General features: G+C 41.0%; 1 protein-coding gene across 2 annotated transcripts in view; it reads left to right on the top strand.

Annotated features, from left to right (window-relative positions):
- uri1 (URI1 prefoldin like chaperone) overlaps positions 1-25811 on the top strand; it is a 58697-nt gene that overhangs the window by 5670 nt on the left and 27216 nt on the right. The window contains exons 2-4 of one of the 2 annotated variants that reach the window (XM_078210788.1): positions 4090-4124; positions 6358-6436; positions 10566-10701. In XM_078210788.1, the coding sequence (XP_078066914.1) occupies positions 4090-4124; positions 6358-6436; positions 10566-10701 (250 nt within the window). Of the gene's footprint in view, positions 1-4027; positions 4125-6357; positions 6437-10565; positions 10702-25811 lie in introns of both variants that reach the window. The other variant, XM_078210789.1, reaches the window with a different exon arrangement.

Genomic DNA, 25811 nt, shown 5'->3' with positions numbered 1-25811 from the left:
AACATAGCTATGTGTGCTAATCCATGCTTAAGTTCATCTGTCTTATCTGACATATTCCTCACATTAAAACAAATACATTTCAGTCCCGCCTGTCTCCACCTGTTCTTCCACTTAACCTTACTGGCCTTAGTCTCTCAACTCAGTCATTTCACTTGTTGATCTATTGCTCTGGTTTTCACCCCCAAGAACAAATTATTAGTAGTTTATTTAAAACACTGGTAATTTCTGGCTTTTAAAAAAAAAAGAATTAGCCTGTCAGAAATTCCAGTTCGTCGAAAATTCTGGTTAGTGCAGTGCTGGATAACAAGGTTGACTATATATTGAAATCTGTTTTTGTCTTTTGCCAGTCTACTCATTCTCCTTTCTCTCAAATTTTTAGTTCTTTTGAATTCTAAAATCCTCATACTTGTTCTGTGATGGCCACCTTAAAGAATCACAAGCTACATTGTTTCTGGCTGAAGTGAGTCTGAGAGGGGTGCTCTCCAAAACCCTGTGGTGGGTAGGACTGTCTGTGCTCGCTGCCCTGCTCCCCTTCAGCACAGAGCACCTGTTTCTGCAACCTCTGCTCCACTTGTCTGTCCTGCTGCAGATCCAGAGATGTTACAGCCCCCATATCTGTTGCAGCCTTTGTGTAAACAGGTCATCAAATCCTCTGTCTTACCTGTGAAAATGCAGTAACACTCCTGACCAAATCCATCAACTCATTGCAACATCCCCAAAAACACTTCAGTACTTCCACAAGCTTTGCAGTAGCAAAGCCATGTCCATATCTGCAACATAGATGGTTGCTCCTTGAAATAGCAGTACTGGCTGGCAGATGTTAATAGACTTCCATGGTGTAAGTTTCAAAAACGTGTCAAATGAACCAGAATGAAAGACTGTTTATTAGAATACATTTGTGAGACCAACAGTATCCTCAGGAATTTAACTCTTAAATTCATGATCAAAAGTGGCACTGTTTATAATGTAAATGCAACTTTATTTACTTGTGTTAATGCAGAAAGAGTCCTGGTTTTCACTGATACTGTGGACTTCATATTGTCTTTATATAAAGTTATTACTGAATTGGAATTTGCAAATAACAAGAAAACATTGCGAAATAATGCCTCAAAACTTTGTCCATTGGTGCACCTCAGAGGAAAGTGTTAGAATTTTTAAAAAGTGGCATAGAAAATAGTAAATTGAAACTACAAATAATACGACATTGCAGTAAGATGGTTATATATGCCACAGCAGGAATCAGGTTTGTGAAAGTTGCAATAAACCATCCCTGTTTATTGTAAGTTTTGATAAACTTTGCCCATTCCCTATCGCCCTCCATTCTTATGGCAACTTGTGTTAATAATGCTTCTTTTCCGATTCAATTATAATAGGGGAGGTGATGGCTTAGTGGTATTATCGCTAGATTGTTAATCCAGAAACTCAGCAAATGTTCTGAGGACCCGGGTTCTAACCCTGCCATGGCAGGTGGTGGAATTTGAATTCAATAAACAATATCTGGAATTAAGAATCTACCGATGACCATGAAACCATTGTCGATTGTTGGAAAAATCTGTCTGGTTTACTAATGTCCTTAAGGGAAGGAAATCTGCTGTCCTTGCCTGATCTGGCCTACATGTGATTCCAGAGCCACAGCAATGTGGTTGACTCTCAACTGCCCTCAGGCAACTAGGGATGGGCAATAAATGCTGGCCAACCAGTGACACCCATGTCCCACAAATGAATTTTTTAAAAAATGCATTGGTATAGTAACTTTCACAACCACCAAACCGTACCAAAGAACTCCACAATCGAAGAAGTACATTTTGAAGTGAAATGCCATGACTGAATTTTGATACTTGTTTTACTGGATTGTTGTCTTTATTTCATATTTGATTTGGGGTAGAGACCTATGCATGGCTAATTGGGAAAGCGAGGGATTCTGCATTCCACTGTGGTAGCCAACATACTCCAAGTGAATGCAGGCCACTGGTCTACTCTTCAAGAGAGAAGGGAGAATATTAGCAAAGTGGACTGAGGGGAGGGGTTGGGGAGGTGCATGGAAGTACGTTTCTTTAAAACAGCTTTTAAGAGTGGGGAGTGGAGAACTTTGAGGATATTTATCTTTGTGAAATTCCAAGTATAATCAGTATTGAAATTACTGGCATTCTTAGGGCAGCATGGTGGCACAGTGGCTAGCACCGCTGTCTCAGCGCCAGGGACCTGGGTTCAGTTCTGACCTTGGGTGACTGTGGTGTTTGCACATTCTGCCCGTGTCTGTGTGGGTTTCCTCCCACAGTCCAAATATGTGTAGGTTAGGTGGATTGGCCATGGTAAATTACCCTTGGTGTCAGGTGGGTTAGCAGCGTAAAAACGTGGGGTTATGGGAATAGGGCCTCGGTGGGATTGTTGCCAGTGCAGGCTCGATAGATCGAATCACCACCTGCACTGTAAAGTTTGTGTGTCACAAGTAGGCTTACATTAACACTGCAATGAAGTTAGTGAAAATCCCCTAGTAGTTACATTCCAGCACCTGTTCGGGTACACCGAGGGAGAATTTAGCATGGCCAATGCACCTTACCAGCATGTCTTTCGGACTGTGGGAGGCAACCTGAGCACCTGGAGGAAACTCGTGCAGACTCTGCACAGTCATCCAAGCTGGGCATCAAACTCGGGTCTCTGGCACTGAGGCAGCAGTGCTATCCGCCTTGCTACCATAAGGTTCTATGATTCCATTGTCTTACTATCTCCAAGAAATTGCTTGTTGGAGATGATTACCAGGTCCTTGCCCAAGTAGCCAATCTTCATACACAAATGTATTCAGCGAAGTGTGCTATTCAGCCATAGAAATTGTTGAACCTGATATTTCTAATTGCGTAATGTTTATAGGTTTTATTGTATAGTGATCAGAACTGGGCTTAATTTTTCTTTTCCCCCTCCAAGGGTGTTGAGGCCAATTATAACTCTATTGTTTTAGCTGAGTCAGTTAACGCTCAACAGACCAATGACTGACTAAGACAGTATGTCGTTCTTTTTTTTAACAGAGCACGTATGTGGTGTATGTTTTCACATTATTTACGGAGCAGCATATTTCTTCTCTGTTCTACTTTTTCAGATTTGCTGCAACTTATAAAGAATTCATTTGCTTCGGCAGTCACCTTTTCAATGATTCTTTTCCTCTTGGGGTTGTCTATAAAGTACATTAAATGGAAATATTTTTTATTGGGGAGGGGGAAATTGCATTACAAATTATTGTATGTGTTAATGTGATTGTGTTTATCACTAAAGGTTGTTTGTTTACTGTAACTAATGACCTAAATTGTTTGCTTTAAATTGTACTTAAAGTGGTGTTAATAGCTTTCATGTGTAATGAAGAGAAAGGAGAAATCGGTTCTGGATTCAAGTAATTTTCAGTGCCTGAGGAAAATGGGCAGGCATTTAATTTGTTAACTTGGAAATGTAAGAGGTTTTAAACCAATGAATGGGGAGAGCGGGTGGATGAACAAAAGTGAAGGTCTGTAATTGGGTGGAGGGCGGGGAGATTAAATAACAAGATTTCAAGGTGCCAAAGATTGTTAATGGGTATAGTAAAGAATTATAGTTTGACCTAAAAACTCTTGCATTTCAAACTTTCTTCAGCTTTGATCAAAGGTCATCTCGGCCTGAAACATCAATTTTGTTTCTCTCCATAGATGCTGGTTGATCTACTGAGTATTTTTTCATCTCTTTTTTCAGATTCCTAGCATACAGTATTTTTTAATATAGGTTTTTGATTTGGTCATGCATGCTAAATATATGCAATTAAGGGTCGATTTGTATATTCGACCTGAGGCAAGCAAAAATTTTTTAAAGTAATTCAGAAGATATACTAAAGTTCATAGTGAATGTTTGTAAAAACAGCAAGAAAAACAATCCATTTGTATTACCTTGAGACGTAATAGTGTTTGTCATCAAACAATGAAGTCTCGTAGCAAGGTGGATTTATTTCAGGTACCTCTTATTTTTTGGTCAATTAAGTTGCAGTTGTTTGCTGTATTTTTGTTTACAGTATGAACAGTCTTGGAATTCTTGACATTGCTTTTCATGAGCAGTTGTCTATTTTAATAACAGGTGGTCGCAAGCTGCAAGGAAAAAATCCAGCACTGGTAAGTCCAAACATTTCTCTGGGACACACTTGCTCTATTAAGATCTCTAACTTTGCTTGTCAATTGTTAAAAATTATATCTTGTCAATAGAAATTGTAAAATATGATGAAACAATACATAGATATTTTTTTAATTGTACATTTTGTGCCAGCTTTGCACTGGTTAAAGTAATTTGTTTACTTTGCTGTAGTTTGCGGTAAACAAGTGATGTCAATATAGAATATATAACTTTTTTAATTACCACAACTTGGTCTAATGTCCTATGCTTTGTCAATTTCAAAGACTTCATACAGATGAGGAGTTTTGCACTTTAGACTCCAGAAATAAATCCACTCAGGTTAAGTTCAAAAATATTTATTTGTAGACCAAGGAATATTAACCTTGACCTGGAGAACAGATGTTGTGCTTTTTAGGTTTGTTCTGTCCATCTTCGCATTACATTGGTGGCCTGGCCTAATCAGCACCACAGAGTCTCACTTGGTTATCATACTGGTGACTATTCCCTGTCTATCTATGTGTACAAGGTTTATCTGTTTATACAAGCCCTTTCTACACTCCTAAGAGTCAGAACATTAAGTTACTAGCAGATACTTGTACAGGCACGAGTTAGCTTTAAGAAAACCATTAACTTCACTCTGACAAGATTTACTGGGAAAAATGATCCAAGTATTCTAGAAAGGATGCATAACCATACTGCAAAAAAATGGCCAGCTTAACAGTGTCATGTGCTCATCATACCAGTGAGGTTAGTATTACTCTCTAATATATTGAATAGTTATATGTGGGGAAGATGAGTTATTCTATTGGTGATAATGCCATAAGTATACTTGGTCTTGTCAAAGTTTTTTGACCCCCCAAAATTTATGAAAAGGCTAGTTTTCTCACGATGAAGGAAAAACTTGAGATATTGTTGAATTTATCACCTCCCAGGTGGCTCTGGTAGAATTCTCACCTTTACTTTCACAAGTCATGTATTCAAGCTCCAATGCAGACTTGAACAAATTATTTAGGCTGAAGTTTGACTGCTACTAGAGGAGTACTGCACTTTAGGAACATTTTTCAGATGAGACATTAAATCACAGTGCGTCTCCCTAATGGAAACTGAAAGAAATTAGTCTGTGATAACGATGCAAGATGGGTTGAAAGCAAATCAGCTTGTTTTACACTGTGCCCAATAGGCTGCAGTGCACTAATGGGCCATTTTGTATTACTGGCATTGACCAATTTCAACTCCATTGTCACATTTGAAGAGCAGAATCATTCCCTGGTCAACTCATGCTTCAACCAACATCATTGAAACAGTTTGTCTGATCATTTATTCCGGTGCTGATTGTTGTTCCTTGCAGTTTGCAAATTGACTGACACATTTGCCTGCATTTCAACAGTTATAGTGCTATAAAAGTAATCCATTGCCTGTGAAGCACTTTAGGGCATTTGTGGATATAAACAGCACTGTTTAATTGCAAATTCCTCCTTCCTTTTAAATGCAGAGTAATGCATCATTGGCCAGAAATATTCCAAGTACTTGGTTAACTGCTCCCACCCAAAGCTATAATTAGCCTTCACACTTTTAGGATTGGGATGGGAAGTGGTCAAGATTCTGCTGTTGATTTCTCTGCACTTGCCCTGATTTATTACTTGATTATTCTCCAGCCCTTGTGTAGAGCAAGAGGACTGAGCTTATTTGTGCCTTCACCAACCTAATTGCGATTGGCCACCTTGACACAACAGCAATTAAACCTGATTTCTCACCTGATGTGCAATTTGCTTACCCACTGATCCATTGGAAACTAGGGATTACATTGTCTCCTTTTGCAGACCAGATAATTATATTTTGTGTTGTCCCAAGTTGCTAACTGATCTAAGTTATATGAGGTGTGTGTGATCATGTTTTGACAGATTGGAAATTTGTTGTCATATGATTTTATATAATTGGAATAGTGCTTTTTGTGCACATTGTTAACCAACTTTATGTAGGAACTTGAGAATTGTGTAAATGCTGTTATTAGCTGTTTCAAATAATTATTGCCATTGAAGCACGGTTACAGTTTACTCAATATACTTCATGAAGACACATTGCACAAGCTCTGTTAGGGATCTCTAAATTGGTGTAATATTGAAAGTCAAGAATGGCACACATCTTGAAAGCAAATAGCATTTTATGGGATACAATTTATATTTGTACATGCATAAATCGTTTGAGTAATTTGAAAATTTAAATGTTAACTTTTAGGGTTAAAGTGCAAAATGACTATGAAGCACTTCAAAGCAGGCTTAAAACTTTGCCTGACAAAGTGTCTTACGATGTTATGGTGAGTATGAAATCTTCCTGTAAAAGTTTTATTTTCTTTCATTTGCAAAATTATGTAAGTGTGCCTTTTATTTCCTTCTCAACAATTGAAACACCTGTTTCTTTGAGAGCTCCTCTTTGACACGCTAATCTTTTCAAGTTAGAGCTAACAAACCATTGTTGATTTTGCCAGTGATTAAAATGTTATTATGGGAGGAGGAGGGTGTGGTGGTGGGCAGTGTGGGCAGCAGCAGGGTGGAGGATCTCTTTGGGTACAGAGGGCGAACATCACCAGCGAAAAAGACATTTCCATTTGGAGACTTCCAGCCACAGATAAAGCAATTTTTTGGTTGCTATAAAATATTTAACGTCACATTGCAGAATCGACTTTCTATCCTTCTGATTTTCTTTCCTCCCCCTCCTACTTTTAAGCAGACTTGAGCCATAGCTTTATGTTGACATCATTTGTAGTATTTTGGCACAGTAAAGTTTTGGGTACGAGCTGGCTGCATTGTTCCTTCCACTTCAATGGCAAATTTTATTTGCCCCGCTTTAGATGGAAGCTCCTTGCTGAGTTATGGTTTTATCATGTGCTTCATCTAGGTGGAAATTATTAATGCATGAGCATGGATGGTGAGTTACCTCAAGCTATTCAACTATAGAATATGTCACAGTTCAACACAATGCTGTCTATGTCCTTTGCTCTATATGTGTGTGGCCGCTGGATTGTTAGTGTTAGTTTTGGTTGCTTAGTTTCAGTAACTTAAATCTGACGGGAGGGACAGGTCATTACAAGCATCAGAAATGTCCTGAAGTTTCAACTCCAAGTTAGAAAAAAAACACTATCTGTAATACTTACACTTTGAATTGTCATGGATGCACTCAAGACTTGCATATAGTGTATAGGTTATTATAGAATGTGCAGTAAGCAAAATCCTATTGAATATCAATAAGTGTGAGCATGAGCAGGTGATGGCATCAGAAGCAGGGGCTTGCGTGCATTGTTATTGTTGCTACGAGGGACCTGTTCATTGTTGCCACCAGGCTATGTGCATGCTGTACCATTTTATCTTGTATTTCTGCAAGTAAAGATTCAAATGCACGCATCACAATTAAGTTACCACATCCTTTTGACAACGAGGTAATATTCAAGCTTCAGCTTGACGACGCACAGTTTTGCTACTCAACTAACTGGAACAGTGAGTAGCTAGAGTGCTTGGTGGTTATCAGTGAAGGGTCGAAGGCTCCGACTGACAGCTCCGAGAGTATGCCGGCAGCGTACAAACCAGCGGGCTCGGGACTATCATTGAGTTTGTGGAGGAGAGCAGGAACTGCACTGAATGTGTGGAAAGGTTGAAACACTTTTTCTTGGCAAATGGAATTGCATATGAGGCTAAAAAGTGCTCAATGTTCCTGAGTGTGGGGGGCTAATGAGAAATTTAGCAACACCATGGAAAAAGGGGGACGTTTTACTTGTGAATTTAGTTGCACTCATTCAGAGTCACTACAAGCCTAGGCCCTGAGAGATGCCCAGTGGTTTACATTCCTTAGTCATTTTTGTAAGGTGGGGCAGTCTTTAGCTAACTTTGCTGTCTTATGTCAACTCTGAACATTGAGTGTTTGGGGCAGGTTATTCTGTGGAATTAATGAGGACAGCATACAGTGCCACCTGCTGGGAGAAGCCACACTTTCAAGGAAGCACTAGAAATTTCTCAAGGAATGGAAATGGCAACAACAATGCAAAATACATTCAAAAGGCCATTGTGGCGCACAGATGAGTGCGGTGTATCAAGTGAGAAGAGAGGCAGTCAGCAAAAAGGCAAAAGCAGTGGGATATTTTAGGTGTGGGGCGATGCATACTGCAAATAATTACAAATTTATGGACACTTGTCACAATTGCAACAAGAAGGGGCAACTGGCTAAAAGTTGCAGGGGTCCTAAGAGCAAATCAAAGCTGGGCAAGGAAATTCAAGTTCAAAGAAGCTTGAGTCAGCTGCGCAACACCTGGAAAGCACAGAACAGGAAGAGGAGTGCTCCAACCGATTAGGGCCTGCGTGGGATTGTAGTCGGTGCAGGCTCGATGGGCCAAATGGCGGCCTCCTGCACTCTGGGAAATCTATGATTCAATGTGAGTGAGATGTGTGCGGAGCTAGTCTGTGCCACAGTGGAGGTCGATGGAAGATAAAGGAGAGGATTGGCTTGGATTATTTTCTTTAGAATAGTGAAGGCTGGTGGGGGGGGTTAGCGAAGACAAATGACTGAAGTGTATAAGATTGAGGGGTATGGATAGGCTGAATAGGAAGTAGCTGTTCCCCTTGGTTTAGGGGTCAACCAGAAGACGCACTTGAGAAAAATAATTTTCGCAGGATGATAAGAATCTGGAATGCACAGCCTGGAGAGATAGTGGAAGTTGTAAACCTTCAAGTATTTGGATGAGTACTTGAAATATCATAACATTCAGGGATTTGGGCCAAGTGCTGAAAAATGGGATTAGTGTGATTTTAGTGGTAATGTCGGTGGGCACTCAAGTGGGCCAAATGGCCTTTTGTGTGCTGTACGACTCTGAATGAAGTCCATGAGGCTCCCTGGGATGTCTCCTGAATGAAATGTTTAACAATGTCGTGCATCTGGATCAGGACTTGGAGAACAAGGTGAAATCCTTTTTGGAGTGTTAGGTCAACCAAAAGATGGCAACACCAGCATCACCGTGGGAGTGGTCTGCTTGTCTCTGGTCTATGCTATTTGTGGGCTTTGCGTTTTCTAGTCAATGTGAGCATGCACTCTAACTGGCTGGAAGCGCGCAACATCACAGCTCCCATTGTGATAGAAAAGCTGTGCCAAGTTTTTGCTACTCGTGGCTCACTGGATTTTCTCATCTCTGATCAACTTTTTATTTACTAGTTCTTCCAGACGTTCATGCAGAGAAATTGAATACACCATGTACTGCTCTTTTTCATCCTGCCTCAAACGGTTTAGCGGCCTGAGCTGTGCAGGCACAAATGAATGACATGGAACCCTTGAGAACTAAGCTCTCTTGGTTCTTGTTTCAGTACCGCATCATGCCACAAGCAATGATGGGACACTCAGCAGCTGAAATGCTGATGGGCAAGAAGCCAAAATCTCACTTGGATCTGCTGCATCCAGATATCCAAGTGAGAGTGGGAAGGAGATAGGAAAAACAGAAGGAGAGACGCGACCACCATACTAGAGAGAAGCATTTCAATCCAAATGGCTGTGGCTGAGAAAATTTGGCGGTAACCAGTACTGGCTTCCATTATCTTTAGTGGTGAAACTAACTAATGGAAGAGTCATCCGCAGACACAAGGATCACTTTTGTCTGTGCCAAGACTCTGAAACGATAACATTTCCGGACCACACGGCAGAAGGAAATGTGAGTGGAAACCCAGCAGGAAATGGTTCCTGATGTACAGGGGCATCCAATGGTTTCTGCTCCAGGAGAGGATAAGGGACATTCATTTACAATCACCCACCCCATTCTTGCGTCTACAAGCCCAGTTCAACTGGGGTCAGCCTCATCAGTGTCTCCTGAGACATGAGGTGCATTGTTCAGGTCACAGAGTAGTCGCCAAACTCCTGAAAGACTGAAGTACAGTTGAGACACGAATGTCATTGTGTTAGAGTTTGAATGACAGCCTAAAAGGGGTTAAAAAATGTTGTTTCCACAGGCCTTCAGTATCATGTGTGTTATTACTTAACCATTACTTTCTTTAAGGGGGATTCAAATTAAGGGAGGAGAAATATTATAAAATGTACACTAAGCAATTTCCTACTGAATATAAATACTGACGCCATCAGTGTATGTGCAGGTGACGTCATCGGTGGTATGGGCTTGCATGGATTCGTGCTCAGAGTGACCTGTTCATCGCTGCTGCTAGGCTATATGCATGGTGTACTGTTTTGTATTTCTGCAAGTAAAGGCAATTAAATATTCAAATGGCTGCGTCCTTGTCAAGTTACCAATCCTTCTAAAATTAGATTTTTTTCCAGAAAATTCTGGTAGGTAAAGGTTTTTTAAGTGGTCATTGTAATTAAGTATTTAAATTGCAGTTTTGTTTTACTTTTTTAGCAAGTTGAAATAGAGAGCATTCAACTCAATATGGACTTGATTTTTTTCATTTCATAATTAACAGGTGCCATTTGGCTCACTTGCATTTATGCCAGGACAGCTAATCCACACAAATGAAGTCACCGTTTTACTAGGTGACAACTGGTTTGCAAAGTGCTCTGCAAAGCAAGCTATTGGCCTGGTGGAACACAGGAAAACACGTGAGTTACTTTAAAATTTAAAGCTTGACTATATTCTGTAGACAAGGAGTTGAAATTTAATACTAGGCTTTCCCCCAACTCTGTTAATTCACTTCACTGCCTCGAAAGTGTCAGACATTTTTCTGAATTAGCAGAAACATTCCCCAACTAAATATTGGGAAGACAGAAGCTATCGTCTTTGGACCCCGTCACAAACTGTTTCTTTGCCAGTGACTCCATTCCTCTCGCTGGCAGTTGTCTGAGGCTGAACCACAAGGTTTTTGGCCCTTTTATTTGACCCTGAAATGAGGATCCTACCACATATTGATGCCATTGCAAAGACCGCCTATTGCCACCTCAGTGATATCACTGGACCTTGCCCTTGCTGCTGAAACCATGCCTTTGCCTCTTGATTTAATTATTCCTACAGTTCCTGGACAGCCATCACAGGTTTACCCACCGCAAACTTGAGGCAATTCATTGCCATGTAGAGTTGCCTCAAACTTGAGGCAACTCTACTGCCATGACCTAACTTGCATTGTCTCGCTCACCATCTTACTTAGGCTAATTGACGTATATTAACTCCATCCAAGGTCTGATGTTCCCTATCTCTAATCTCCTCCAGCCCAAGAAACCCTCCCCTACATTCCCTTGGATCACATTGCTTCACCAATTCTGGCTTCTGGAACATTCCCAATTTTAATTGCTCTAGCATTGGTGCCTGTGCCTTCAGTTGTCCATGTCTTTAAACTCTGAAATTTCCCCTCTAAATCTCTTCCTCCCTCTCTCCCCCTCCAAGATGCTCCTTTAAAAAAACCTCTGACCAAGCTTTGGCCTCATCCTATAATGCTTGTTTTCAGGTTTTGTTTGATAACACCCCTATAAAGTGTCCAAATACAAGTTGTGAAAAAATATAATTCAGACCATGTTTTTCACACTGTGATTCATACAGTCATTGAATCCCTGCAGTGCAGAAGGAGGCCATTTGGCCCATCGAGTCTGCACCGATTGGTGAGCTTTGTTTTAAAACAACGGAATCTCAACTATAACCGGTACCTCATCCCAAATAAACAATCCACGTACATTGCTACACAGGATAGTTCCACCATTCCCTGGGACCTGACCGAGGTTTTGCTCAAATCATTTTTCTTCTGAAAGAGGAACTATCTGCTGAACATGCTTGGATGTTCCGCCAGAGTATATTGTTTTGAAGTAACAGGGACACAGATGTGAAGCAAAAAACATTCTGTGCAAAACATTGAAGCACTGCACCTGGATCTTTATCCCCGTGCATCCACAATGCACTTGGTTCACTCAGTTGTACATTGCACAATTCGCTCAGATCATTTGCAGGGGACTTTGACGAAGGAGGATGAAGTCAGAGTTTAGTTATAGGACAATGAAATGGTCATGCCAGTGAAGAATTTGCAAACCATGGACATATTTTTTAATATCTGGTTGAAGGGATGAATAAGTTGAGCTAATTCTGAGGGAAATGGAATTTAATTGATTATACATTATTTTCTAATTACATTTTAGTTCTAATTAAATTGAAAATTTAGAATTAAAAATACAATCCGTTATTCAAGAAAATGGGTGGCAGGATGGCACAGCAGTTAGCATTGCTGCCACACAGCAACAGGGACCTGGGTTCAACTCTGGCCATGGGTGACTATCAGTGTGGAGTTTGCACATTCTCTGTGTCTGTGGGTTTCCTCCGTGTGCTCTGGTTTTCTCCCACAGTCCAAAGCTGTGCAGGTTAGCTAGATTGGCCATGTTGAAAGTCCCTTGGTGTCCAAGGATTGTAGGTTAGGTGGATTAGCCATTGGTAAGTGTGTGGGTTTGCAGGGGTGGGATGCTCTTTAGGTGAGTTTGTGCTGACCTGATGGGTTGGTTGGTCTCGTTCTGCACTGTAGGGATTCTATTAGTACTTTTCTAAAAGTGAGAACAAAACCAGGCAACTAAAATTGTCAGGCATCAGTTGCGGAATTACTGGAAACTTTCATTAGGGACAGAGTGACTGAATCCTTGCGCAAGTATGAGCTGGTCAGAGTTAGCATAAATGTGTTGAAAATACGTCATATCTGACTAATCTAGTTGACTTTCTTGAGGGGGTCACCAGCATGATGCTTGTGGATGTTTTATGGACTTGTGAAAACATTTGTTAAGGTTGCACATAAAATTATTAGTAAAAGTGCATATATTTAAGTAGTTAATATTCATATAGTTAAGTAGTTGCATGATTGCTTTAAGAACTAGTCATATGATTTAATGGTGATATTCAGTTCCTTTGAGTTTCAGTACTTGCAGGCAAGAGGTCCTAGAATAAATCTATTGTTGGTTTGAATCTTTGCAAAGCACTTTTTTAAAAAAAAAAATCCACAACCCCTGGCAGGATACTACAAAAAGAAAATTGGTGGAATTATGATTTTGTTTCATTGAGAACATAGAGAAAGATCATAAGTAGAAGAAAAACATTGTGTTCTCACTTTGAATATTTTGAAGGCAAGGCAAAGCAACAACAGGATTAAAAATTGAAATGCCAGGGCAGGGAAGATTTCAAGCAGCATCTGGCATATTTAAAAATAAAGGAATATTTTGCTGTGTGGCCGGGGCCATTTGGACAAAGAAACATCAAGTTAAGTGTCTCCAGGGCTAAGGGGAGTACTGGGAAGCTAATACAAATTATACTGAGCAGTCTTGGGTTTGCTAGAGGAATGGCGGGTCAACTGGCATCCATGAGTCCTTTCAATGAAGAAAATGAATCATGGAGTTCCTAAGCAGGGCATTTTAGTACTTTGTGCATTGAATAAAATTGCAAATGTGTTGCTCATCCAGCTTAGTACAATTAATTTGTTCCAAAAAGTGGTTTATCCAGCAAAACAAGGAACCAAAACTTACGATGACTTGACAAAGGTCCTTGATGAGCATCACCCTGCAAAGCCATTGGTCATCGTGGAACAGTTCAAGTTCCACTGAAGAACTCAAATGGATGGTGAAAGTTTGTGGCAACTTTAAAAAGGCTGGCACAACGTTGAGAATTTAGTGCATCATCAGAAGATACTCTTCGAGATTGTCTAGTTTGTGGTCTCCAAATTGAGCCTATCCAAAGAAGATTGCTCACTGAGTATGCTTTGATTTTGAAGACAGCAGTAGAAATTGCAGTGTCGACAGAACTGGCCACTGAAGAGGCTTCTCAATTTAGTGCAGAAATGAAGATCTACAAGTTAGCAACTGCCCATAAGAAGGCAAAAGCATGCCGCAGATGTGCCAAAATGGGCCATTCAACAAGTGAATGCAGGAGCAGGGATAGTCAATGCAAGAATTATGGCAAAATGGGTCAGATTACAAATGTTTGTTGGGCTGGACTAGCTTCCCTAAGAAGAATATTCAGAAGAATGTGGGTACCTTAAAGAAGAAGCATAAGTTGTATTCTTCAAAAATAATTTGGAACATGAAAGAAAAGAATTATGACTGAAGAGAAGGTCCAGAAATATGATGATGAACTCCAACTGGATGTCTTATCTAGACAGGCTGAATCATGTAACTTCAGAATCACCCAGAATCTATGTAGATAACCTATTCAGATGGGGGGGGGGGGTTGATACTGGTGCTGCTGTATTTTTAATTCCTGAAACTACAACAAAAGCTGAAATATTTTCCTTTAAAACCAGCTGATGTGATTTTAAAAAGATGCGTGGAAGAGGCTGTGCTATTGAGAGGTTACATCATGGTCAGCACAGAGTTGAATGGACAAACAAGCATTGCCTCTGCATGTGGTCCATGGTAATTTTCCCGCTCTGTGAGAGATCATGGTTGGAGAATATAAAGCTTAACTGGAGTGCTGTCAACAGATTGTTCAATGCCAAAACGGACCTACAGCTTCTTAATAAATTAGTATATTCGAAGAGACACTTGGCTGAATGAAGGCAGTTCCGGTGAAACTCAAAATAAAGCTGAAGAGTGAACCAAAAGTCTCAAAGCAGGAGTGGTGCCAAATGCAATTCATTCCAAGGTCGAAGGAAAATTAGTAGAATTTGTTAACGCTGGTTACAGTGAGTGACTGAGCTTTACCCCCTTTTGTATGTGTTATGGAACCAGATGGTTCAGTTCTTATTTGTTGATTGTAAAACAACCATAAATCCAGTGTTGTGCCGATATCCACTTCCTTTAATTGAAGATTTGTTTGCTGGGATATAAAATGAGCAGAAACTCGGCAAGATTGATCTTTAACCATATTTACAGATTAATGTAACTGCTGGATTGCAACCGTTGCTTACCATTGTTACTCAAAGATCTTTTTTGTGATCAGATTGCCTTTTGGAATAACATGCACGTCAGTTCTATATCAAAGATCAATGGATCAGATTTTAAGTGGTCTCTCTGGTGTACAATGTTACCTGATTGATGTTTACAGAGTCCAGTGAACAAGAGAATAATTTAGAAGCAACATTAGAACATCAAGCACATGGTCTATTTGTTAAGAAAGAAAAGTGACTTTTCCAGAGGCCAGTCCAGTATTTGAGTATTATTGACAGTAAAGGACAACTTAAAACATCTAAAAAGATGGACCCTACTTAGAAGTACATTGTCCGAATGTGAAGCAGTCCTTTCTAGGATTAATCAATTATGGCAAATGTGTTCTGCTAACTATTGAAGCCATTGTATAATTTACTGGGTGTGTAACAGCCATGGGACTGGCCAAAATGAGAGCATACGAAGATGTCACAAGATACTTTACAGAAGTCTAAACAATTATTTCATTTTAATCCGAATGTACCTTTATTGCTTGCTTGTGATGCTTCACCTTATGGAATAGGACAATAGTTTCACATACTATGCCTTTAGAAGAAGAACAACCAAGAGCTTGGAATAAACAGTGCTCAGCTAGAAAAGGAAGCATTGAGTATCATTTTTGGCATACAGAAGTTTCATCATTTATACAGTTGTCATTTCCATCATTGATCATCGCCCCTTAACTATTTTTGGGCTGTATCAAGGCATATCATCGTTAGCTGCTAGCTGATTGCAAAGATGGCCACTGATCCTACTTGCACGTTCCTATAATATATAATCACTAGGAGTGCCATGCTAATGCAGACGCATTGTCTCACTTACCTTTACCTATTGAGCAGATGCCATCAGCTAGCGTTGCTAATATTCTTTATTTTTTGCTAGTAGATCATTTCCTGTGACAGTTTGACGTTCGGAGACATGTTTAAGTTTATTTACGAGTGTCACAAGTCGGCTTACATTAACTCTGCAATGAAGTTACTGTGAAAATTCCCTAGTTGCCATCATACCAGAAATGATCCTGTTTTGGGGAAGGTAATGGATGCGGTATTGAAAGGAACGGTAGCTGGGAAGCATCAAATGCATCCTGATCTGAAACCATGTGTGTCAAGAACCTTAGAACCATAGAATTCCTAAGAGTGCAGAAAGAGGCCATTTGGTCTATGGAGTCTGCACCAGTTCTCCAAAAGAGTGTCCCACTTGGGCCCTTCCGTCCGCCCAATCCCCAGCTCCATGCATTTCACCTAATCCACCCAATCTGCATATCTTTGGACTTGAGTTGACTGTCCAAAGTGGGTGTCAATTGTGGGGAATCTGAGAGATCATTCCTCCTTGCCTGCATGGAAGAGTTCTTGAGCAACTACATGAAGGACATGTGGGTGAAGGAATTGGCATGTAGTTATTTTGGTGGCTGGGTCTGGATACTCGGGTTGAAAAAACATTGGACAGTGTCAATCTTGTGTGTGAATAAGAAATACACCTCCGTCGTCTCCTTTACACTCTTGGGAGTGGCTTAAAATGTTATGGCAACAATTGCATGTAGATTTTGCTGGTTTGTTTGAGGGTTACATGTTGGCCATAATTGATGCACACTGACCAGAAGTTGAGATCTAGTACGTCTGAACAAACCATTGGAAAAAATTGTAAAGATTTGGTGAACTAGAACAGATTGTTAGTGATAATGGTTCGCAGTTTACTTCACGAGTTTGAGGATTATCTGGAAGTAAATCGTATTCAGCACATGAATCCACACCTTATCATCCATCAACCAATAGGATTAGCTGAAAGTTCATACAATCTTAGAAATATTCTTTAAAAGCTTCAAAAGAGCAAGGTTCATTATCCTGTCGTGTGAATATTTTTGGCACCTTATAGAAACACGACACATGCAACTACACAATCCACCTGCATTACTCCTCTTGAAGAGAAAGTTGAGAACTACATTTGATTTGTTACTTCTAGAAACTTCAGAGATAGTGGACTGTCAACAATTTCAAGTTGCTTGACAAGAAGGGAGGGCAAAGCCATACTATTTTCACTCTGGCGATCGATTGTAGCCCATAATTATGCCATGAGTGGGAAATGGGTGCTGAGTGAGAAATTGGCCATGTTAACCAATTATTGTGATCTCAAAATGATTTCTCAATCTCCAGAAGTACCAACTTCTTTAGTCCCTAATGTTGTGAATACTAGTTGCCAGATGTGTCAATGTTACTATATCGATTTAGAATGATACAGAATTAGTTCCAAGGAGTGTGAACTGCATTTTCAAATCCTACTTCAGGGCCCAAGGACAGCCAAATTCCAGAACATCATATATCGCCAAAGAGGAATAAACATCCTTCTGATCAACATTCTTATTGACTGTGTAAATGACTAATGGTGCATAGTACTGTCTAGAGTATTATTGACCCTATGTATAACATTGGAGTAATTTGTTGGCATCACCACAAGCAAAGTGGGAAGGATGTTATAGTTAAGTAGTTGCATGATTGCTTTAAGAGCTGATCACATGATTTGATGGTGATGTCATTGAGGTGTTTCAGAGACTCCTAGTTTTTGTTTCAGTTTGTACTGTTCTGGCAAGAAGTCCGAGAATATATCTGTTGTTAGTTTGAATCCACGTGCAAATCGCACCTCCTTTTTCCTTTTCAAAACCCACAACCCCTAACATGATTAGGACATTACAATTGTGACATGGGTTGGCAATTGGTTGGGAGGCAGGAAACAGTACAAATAGAATGTTCTGGCGGGATGTGATTCCCATGGATCTAAACCAGGGCCTCAAATTTCAAGATCCACTTATTAATAGCTTTGATGAATTTTTGGATTGAGCATTGTGTTCAGCATAAAAGTTTGCAGAGGACACGAGTTAGGTAGTAAGTTGTGCAGATGGAAGCAAGAAGTTAGGAAAGAGTATAAACTAAATGAATGGGCAAATTTGAGACTGCTTATGGTGGGGGAGGTTTGAGGTTATACACTTGGGTTCTGAGAGACAAATCAGAATATTCTCAATGGTAACGGACTTAGATGTTCACAAATGCAAATTGCTAAAAACTCATGCACAAGTGGAAAGATTATTCAAAAATAGCTTGCATCTTGAATAATTGTAATTCAAGCATGGAGGTGCGCAGAAAAAAAAAGCTTCAGTTGTACAGAGTCTTGATCAGACCATATCTGGATTACTGTATTCATTTTTGGGAACTGAACCATTGAAATTAAAGCAAAAAATTGAATTAAAATCAGAATGACCACCTTTCACACTTCCTTATTCCCGAAATTGTCTTTGCTGTCTCCTTCCCCTGAAGATGCAGCCAGATTCACAAGATTCACACTTCGGTTTAAAAGGTTAAATTATGAGGACAGGTGGCATAAACCTGGCTTGTATTCATTTGAGTTTAGAAGGTTGAGATATGGATCTAATCAAGATGTTTAAAATGATAAATGTTAATAGGGTAGGTAAAAACTGTTTGGGAAAATCTAGAATAAGGGGCATACTTTCAATGTGAAACTGAACCAGTTCGGAGTGAAATCAGGAAGCATCTTTCCACGAATACAGTAATGGAATCAGGAATTTCATGCCCAGAAAGCCAGTGGATTCTTGGCTAATTGAAATGCTCATGTCTGAGGTCAGTAGATTTGGGTAAGTATGCGTAACGGGAAAATGGAGAAAATGTGGGTAAGCTGAGTTGGGATAAAGATTAACCATCCATATTGAAATCAGATAAATTTTGCACCTGGATCACTTATGGCCGTCCCTGTGTGCAGATGTTCTATTGTGTACAAGGGCATACTATTTATGGTCTTCCATATATATTGCAACATTCAGAAATATAGAGCTTTCTTAAACAACTGTCCCCAATTTCTGAAAAATGAAGTGCTTTTAGAAATAACTTGTGTGGCATAATTAGTCGTAATGCGCAAGTACCATAGGCGTCTTTTGCCATAAGACAATTGTTAGTTCATCTAAAATTTCAGCATTTTTCTAGTTTATATTTTAATCAAATGTCCAGTCAATTTTATTTTTTTTCATGTTCAGATTTGCCTTAAAAGAACACTATTGTCAGTGATTTGGCTGCCTGACTGTTTATTATTTATTAAAGGCATAGTATTTTCCAATAACTTCAACCTCCCACCTAAAGCTTTCCTTTAGATCCAGATGTAGTAATTCATATTATCTTTTGAGTTAAGCAAAAATATTCCAGAACCATAACCTTTTCTCTCACCTCTGGCGTTTAACAACCACAGACATGGTTTTATGTTATTATTTGACCATGCTTGGTTGAAATCTGTCAAACAGCTCTTGAGTTATTAGACTGTCTATGTCTGACCTTTCCAAAATCTAAGATCTATGGCTTCAAGGTTCAGGCTTGGTAACCATACCAATTTGCTGCTGTGTAAAAAGGCCTAATGGTTGCAGAAATCTAATGATCTAGAGCAAACTTCAAGGCTGTATGATTTTATGAAATGTTTGCCCTGTCTTTCCTTGTGAATGCAGTCATAAAATGCTGCATTTTCAATTTTGTGATTTGAAATGAATTTTTGTTTTCTTGAGTTGCTTTAATTGCTAGAAATAGGATTTTTACACCCTTTGTTTTGTTTGAACAAGGCCATGACTACTTTAGACAGAAATGTTAGCTATTTAGCAGTTCCATTTTTATGTCTCTGTGTAACATATGTTCAGGTTCCAGAGCTGATATTAGAACTTGTTGGTTAAATTTTGGATCAAATGTACCAATGAGAAATTATTAATCAGGACAAAACTGAGCAATCCAATCAATCATTTTATTTGAGATCTACCAGTGTAATGTTGCAAGGAGCATCCAATGCCCCAAATACTCGTTTCAGTTAAGCAGTTTTCACTTGCACTTCCTTCAAATTTGGTTTATTGTATTCACTACTCCCACCTACTTGGTGACTGCTTTATGGAGCATCTTTGCTCAGTCTGCAAGCATGACGCAGCCGTCCTGTTGCTTGCCGTTTTAACTCTGCACCCTGCTCTGATGCCCACATGTCCATCCTTCGTCTGTTGCAATCCTCCAGTAGAGTCCAGCACAAGCTGGAGGAGTAGCATCTCATCTTCCAGTTAAGCACATTACAGCCCTCTGGATGCAACATTGAGTTCAGCAACTTTAGACAGTTCAACTCTATCTTAACCCCTTTTATATTCCATACATGTCTCCATGCAAAAACACTTGTTCCCTGCACCCAACACCTGGTCATAAAATCATAGAATCCTACAGTGCAGAAAGAGGCCATTCGGCCCATTGAGCCTATACCAACAACAATCCCACCCAGGCCCTATCCCCATGTATTTCCTCTGACATAAAGGAGCAATTTAGCATGGCCAATCAATCTAACCTGCACATCTTTTGGACTGTGGGAGGAAACTGGAGCACCTGGAGGAAACTCAGGGGACATGGGGAGAACGTGCAAACTCCACAGAGACCCAAGGCTGGAATTGAACCTGGGTCTCTGGCTCTGAGGCAGCAGTTCTAACCGCTGTGCCACCATGCCCCTATGGTCATCGATCTCTTGTTCTTATTACACTTCTGTTGCAGTCTCTTCCAGCCACAGTAAAATATCTAGCAAGTTTTCCCCCCCTCTTAGTTCTGATGAGCCAAACTGACTTAAAGCATTAGCTGTTCTATCTCCCTACGATGCTGCCAGACTTGCTGAGATTTTCCAGCACTCTTTTTGTATCAGATTTCAATACCCACAGTACCTTGCTTACTGAATCATGCCAAGTTGTCATAGAGATGGCCTGTTGGAAGGTTCTTTAAGGTATGAGTATGTTTCCTGACAACCAGTTCAATTTGAGAGCAGACAGAGGCAATTGGTCTTGCATAGGCTGTCACTCAGCGGGGAGAGCCAAAGGAGCGGGCCTTGTTGCCGCTGGGCGGCGGAGGTCCCTCTATGGAGGGATCTCCCCCAATTATCTTGGGGACCTGGGGTGGAGGGTGTCGCACGCAGCGGTTCCGCACAACCGTAAGTTATATAGGCTCACGGGCTCCCAAGCTTGCCCCTTCTGTGGCCTTGTGGAGTCCGTGGACCATGTCTACTTTTTGTGTCTTAGGTTTTTGTTTTACTGAAAAACCTTTTATTGATGTTTTGTTTGCACTTCAGTCCCACACTCCTGATCTATGGACACCTGATGCGGAGAGGGGCGGGTCGAGATGGCGACCTCCTCGTGAACCTGCTCCTGGGTCTGGCGAGACGTGCCATTAACAGGTCCAGGCAGGACATCCGTCCTGACTGTCTGCCCCTCTACTACGGCTACGTTCGCAGTCAGGTGTCCCTGGAGAGGGAGCATGCGGTGTCCACGGGCGCAGTTGACGCCTTCCACGCCCATTGGGCACCGCAGGGGCTGGGGTGCATTATAGACCCCGATAACCACATTATGATTTAATGTTTTAAGTTTCCTTTGTACTTTGGTTCTGTTCAGGCTGTTCCCCCTCCTTTTGGGGAGCTGCCCCTTTTACTTTGTCCCGGAGTTCATTTGAGTTAGTTTGTTTGTTTTTGCTCTAAAAGAGGGAGAGCCAAAGGAAATGAAGGTTAGTCAGACCTGCACTTGCGCAGATAAAGTACTAGCCTTATAGTTCATTACATGGAATGTTTGGAGGGGGTGTGGGGAGCTTGGAGCTCAGTTTAGAATTCATGTGGTGGTGGTGGGGGGGGCATCCACAGTTATGAGGTATTAAACAAAAGTTGGAATTTGCTTATCCAAAAAGCTAATGGAAGGATCTCCATAAAATATTACCATAGAATATGCCACGGCCCTCCCAAATTCAGTTCAATTCTCACTGAAGAGAATTGAAGTGAATTTGGGAGGGCTGTGGCATATCTTTCAGTTAATACCAAAAGAAGTGAATGAACTTTCAAGATTATCAGAGGGAATTCTTGGGAGGGAAGTAAAAAGTAAAACTGAATTCATAGTACAAGTAATTATACCCCATGGTGCTATCCTTTAAAATTCAATACAATAAAGTTTGTTATTTTATTTTAAAAATGTGAACTCGTATGGCATAGTCCTGTTGTTTGATTACTGGGTTTGGGATATCTTTTTAAATGTTAACTGGACCATAATACCTGACTCATCTGTGCTCCTTGCTAGGGGAGAGCCTTTGCGCTTTCTTTGTATGGTTTTGAGACGAACTGTTAGTCATGGTATGTATGCAAATTTAAGGAGCAAGTCAGTTATTCAATGCATGGAAAACTCAGCAACAATAAATGCTTACTAATTTTGGGGTTTACATATTAGGTTTTCCAAGGTACTACAGTTGTACCTTCTGCTTTAAAGACAGACGAAAATTGTGCACTTTGGCATCAAAGTAATTTATCGCATAGAATTCCTACTCATCTCCGTTCTAAATGGCCTACCTTTTTATTCTGTGTCCCTGGCCATGACTCCTGAGTCACGGGAAATATTATTTCTGCATCTGCCCTGTTGAGCCCTAAGAATTTTGTATGCTTCAATGAGATCAACTTTCATCCTCTTAAATGATAGAGAATACAGGTGCTGTCTCTTCATAGACAAGGTGCTGTCTCTTCAGTTTGTTGAACCTTTGCACTCCCTGCATGGAAAGTATGCCATTTGTTAGGTAAGGAGACCAAAAATATACACACCACTCCAGGTGCACGCTCACCAAACTCTATACAATTGTAGTGAGACTTCTTTACTCCTGGACTTAAGCTCAAAATGCCATTTGCCTTCCTAATTGCTTGCTGCATCCTGCGTGCTAGCATTCAGTGACTTATGAATAAAGAAATGTAGATCTCTTTTGGGTGTCAACAGTTCCCAGTCTTTCACCATTTAGGAAATACTCTGCATTTCTGTTTTTCCTACAAAAGTGGACAACTTCATGGGTGGCATGGTGGCACTGCTGCATCACAGTGCCATGGACTAGCCATGGTAAATGCATATGGTTATAGGTTAGAGCCTTGGAGATGGCCTTGTGTTGGATGCTCTTTCGGAGAGTCAGTGCAGACTTGATGGGCCGAATGGGCTCTTTCAGTACTGTCAGGATTTTGATTCACATTTTCCTTCATTCCATCCGCCATGTTCTTGCACGCTAACTAAACTGGTCCAAGTCCCCTTGAAGCTTACCATCATCTGTAAAACACAGTCCCACCTAGCTTTGTGTCACCGTCAGACTTGGGAGTATTGCATTTGGTCCCCATATCCAACTCATTGATATAGATTGTGAATAGTTTAAAGTTTTAAAAATTTATTTATTAGTCACAAGTAAGGCTTACATTAACGCTGCAATGAAGTTACTGTAAAAGGCCCAAGTACCGATTCTTGCGGTACCCCAGAGCAGAATTTTAATCCAGTGACCATGAAAGAATGGCTGTATAGTTCCAAATCAGGATGGTGTGTGGCTTGACGGGGAACTTGCTGGTGTTGGTGTTCACAAGCATCTGCTGTGCTTGCCTTTGAGGTGTTGGAGATCACAGACTTGGAAGATGCTGCCAAAGGAGCCTTGGTGAGCTGCCACAGTGCTGCTTTTATATGGTGAACACTGCAGCCTCTGTGCATTGGTGGAGGGACTGAATGTTTAAGTTAGTGGATGGCGTGTCAGTCAAGCAGGCTGCTATATCCTGGATGGTGTCAAGCTGCTTGAGTATTGGTGGAGCTGCACACATCCAGGCAAATGGAGAGTATTCTGTCACACCTGACTTTTGCCTTGTAGATGGTGGGCAGGATTTTGGGAGAGTCAGGAGTTGAGTTACTTGCCACAGAATTTCCAACCTTTGCAGAATCACAGAATACTACAGTGCAGAAGAGGTCCTTCGGCCCATTGCGTCTGCACTGACACATGAATGGCTCTGACCTGTCCATCTAATCCCATTTTCCAGCACTTGGTCCATAGCCTTGAATGTTATGGTGTGCCAAATACTCATCCAGCTACTTTTTAAAGGATGCGAGGCAGGCATCCCACTTCCTCCACCCTCCCAGGCAGTGCATTCCAAACAATCACCATGCGCTGGGTAAAAACATTTTTCCTCAACTCCCTCCTAAAGATGTCCCAGTCCAAAGATGTGCGGGTTAGGTTGATTGGCCAGGTTAAAAAAATTGCCCCTTAGAGTCTTGGGATGCGTAGGTTAGAGGGATTAGTGGGTAAAATATGTGGGGGTAGGGCCTGGGTGGGATTGTGGTCGGTGCAGACTCGATGGGCCGAATGGCCTCCTTCTGTACTGTAGGGTTTCTATGATTTCTATGATAAACCTCCCATCCCTCCCTTTTAACTTGTATCCCCCCCGTAACTGACCCTTCTCTCCGTCCTGTCCATGCCCCTCATAATCTTGAACATCTTAATCAGGTTCTCCCCCCCCCCCCCCCCCCCCTGTCTTCTCTGCTCCAGAGAAAACAACCCAAGCCTATCCAACCTCTCTTTATAACTTAAATATTGCATCCCAGGCAACATCCTGGTGAATCTCCTCTGCACCCCTTCCTGTGCATTCGCATCCATCCTATAATGCGGCGACCAGAACTGTACACGGTACTCCAGCTGTAGCCTCACCAAAGTTATATACAACTCCATCATGGCCTCGCTGCTCTTGTAACCTATACTCTGATAAAGGCGAGAGTGCCATATGCTTTCTTCACCACCCTATTAACCTGCCTTTTTGCTTTCAGAGACCTATGGACAAACACGCCAAGTTCCCTTTGTTCTTTGGAACTTCTGAGTGTCAGACCTTTCATTGTATACTTCTTTGTCAAATTACTCCTTTTAAAGTGTATCACCTCTCACTTTTCAGGGTTAAATTCCATCTGCCACTTATCTGCCCATTTGACCGTTCCATATGTATCTTCCTGTAACCCAAGACACACAGCCTCACTGTTAACCACCCAGCCAATTATTGTCATCGGCAAACTTACTGATCCTACCCCCACTTAGTCATCTAGGTCATTTATATAAATGACGAAGAATAGGGGGCCCAGCACAGATCCCTGTGGTACGCCACTGGTCACTAAAGCAGCTCTCTGTCATCACCCTCTATCTCCTACCACTAAGCCAATTATGAATCCATCTGATCAGATCACCCTGTATCCCATGTGCATTTGCCTTTTTAAGTCTCCCATGTTGGACTTACTCTTGTGGCCACAGTATTTATGTGGCTAGTCCAATTCAATTCTTTGTCAACGGTAACCTATAGAATGTTGTTAGTGGAAGATTCGGCGTGCTAATGTCAAGGAGAGATGGTTAGATTCTCTTTGGTTGGGGATGGTCATTGCCTGGCACTTATGTGGCAAGTAACATTTGTGCCACGCACCAGCTCAAAACTGAATGCTATCCCAGTCTCGCTGCATATTGATATGGACTGTTTCAGTATCTGAGGAGATGTGAATGCACTGAATAGTATGCAATCATTGGCAAGCCTGATCATATGATGGAAGGTCAGCCTGGGGAACTCCTGCAGTAGTGTCCTGGGACTGAGATGCTTGTCCTCCAACAATTACAACCATCTTCCTTTGTGCTAGGTATGACGCGAACCAAGCATTAACTTCTGCTTTGCTCCTTCATGCCACACTCTTGTTAAATGCTGCCTTGATGTAAAGGGCAGTCGCTCTTGCCTCATTTCTGGAATTCAGCTCTTTTGCCCAGGTTTGAACAAAGGCTAATGAGAAGCTGAGGTTTTAAAGCAAAGTTAATGTTTGTTTAATAGTCACAAGTAAGGCTTACATTAACATTGCAATGAAGTTACTGTGAAATTCCCCTAGTGGCCACATTCTGGCGCCTGTTCGAGTCCCTACTGACATTCAGTTTTGGGTTCTGACAGTCCACTCAGCTTGACTTCAATGTGTACATTATACTATGTACAACTCTTGACTC

The sequence above is a fragment of the Mustelus asterias genome, chromosome 4 (assembly GCF_964213995.1).
Source record: "Mustelus asterias chromosome 4, sMusAst1.hap1.1, whole genome shotgun sequence".
Lineage (NCBI taxonomy): Eukaryota > Metazoa > Chordata > Chondrichthyes > Carcharhiniformes > Triakidae > Mustelus > Mustelus asterias.
This window is presented reverse-complemented; position numbering and strand designations above follow the sequence as displayed.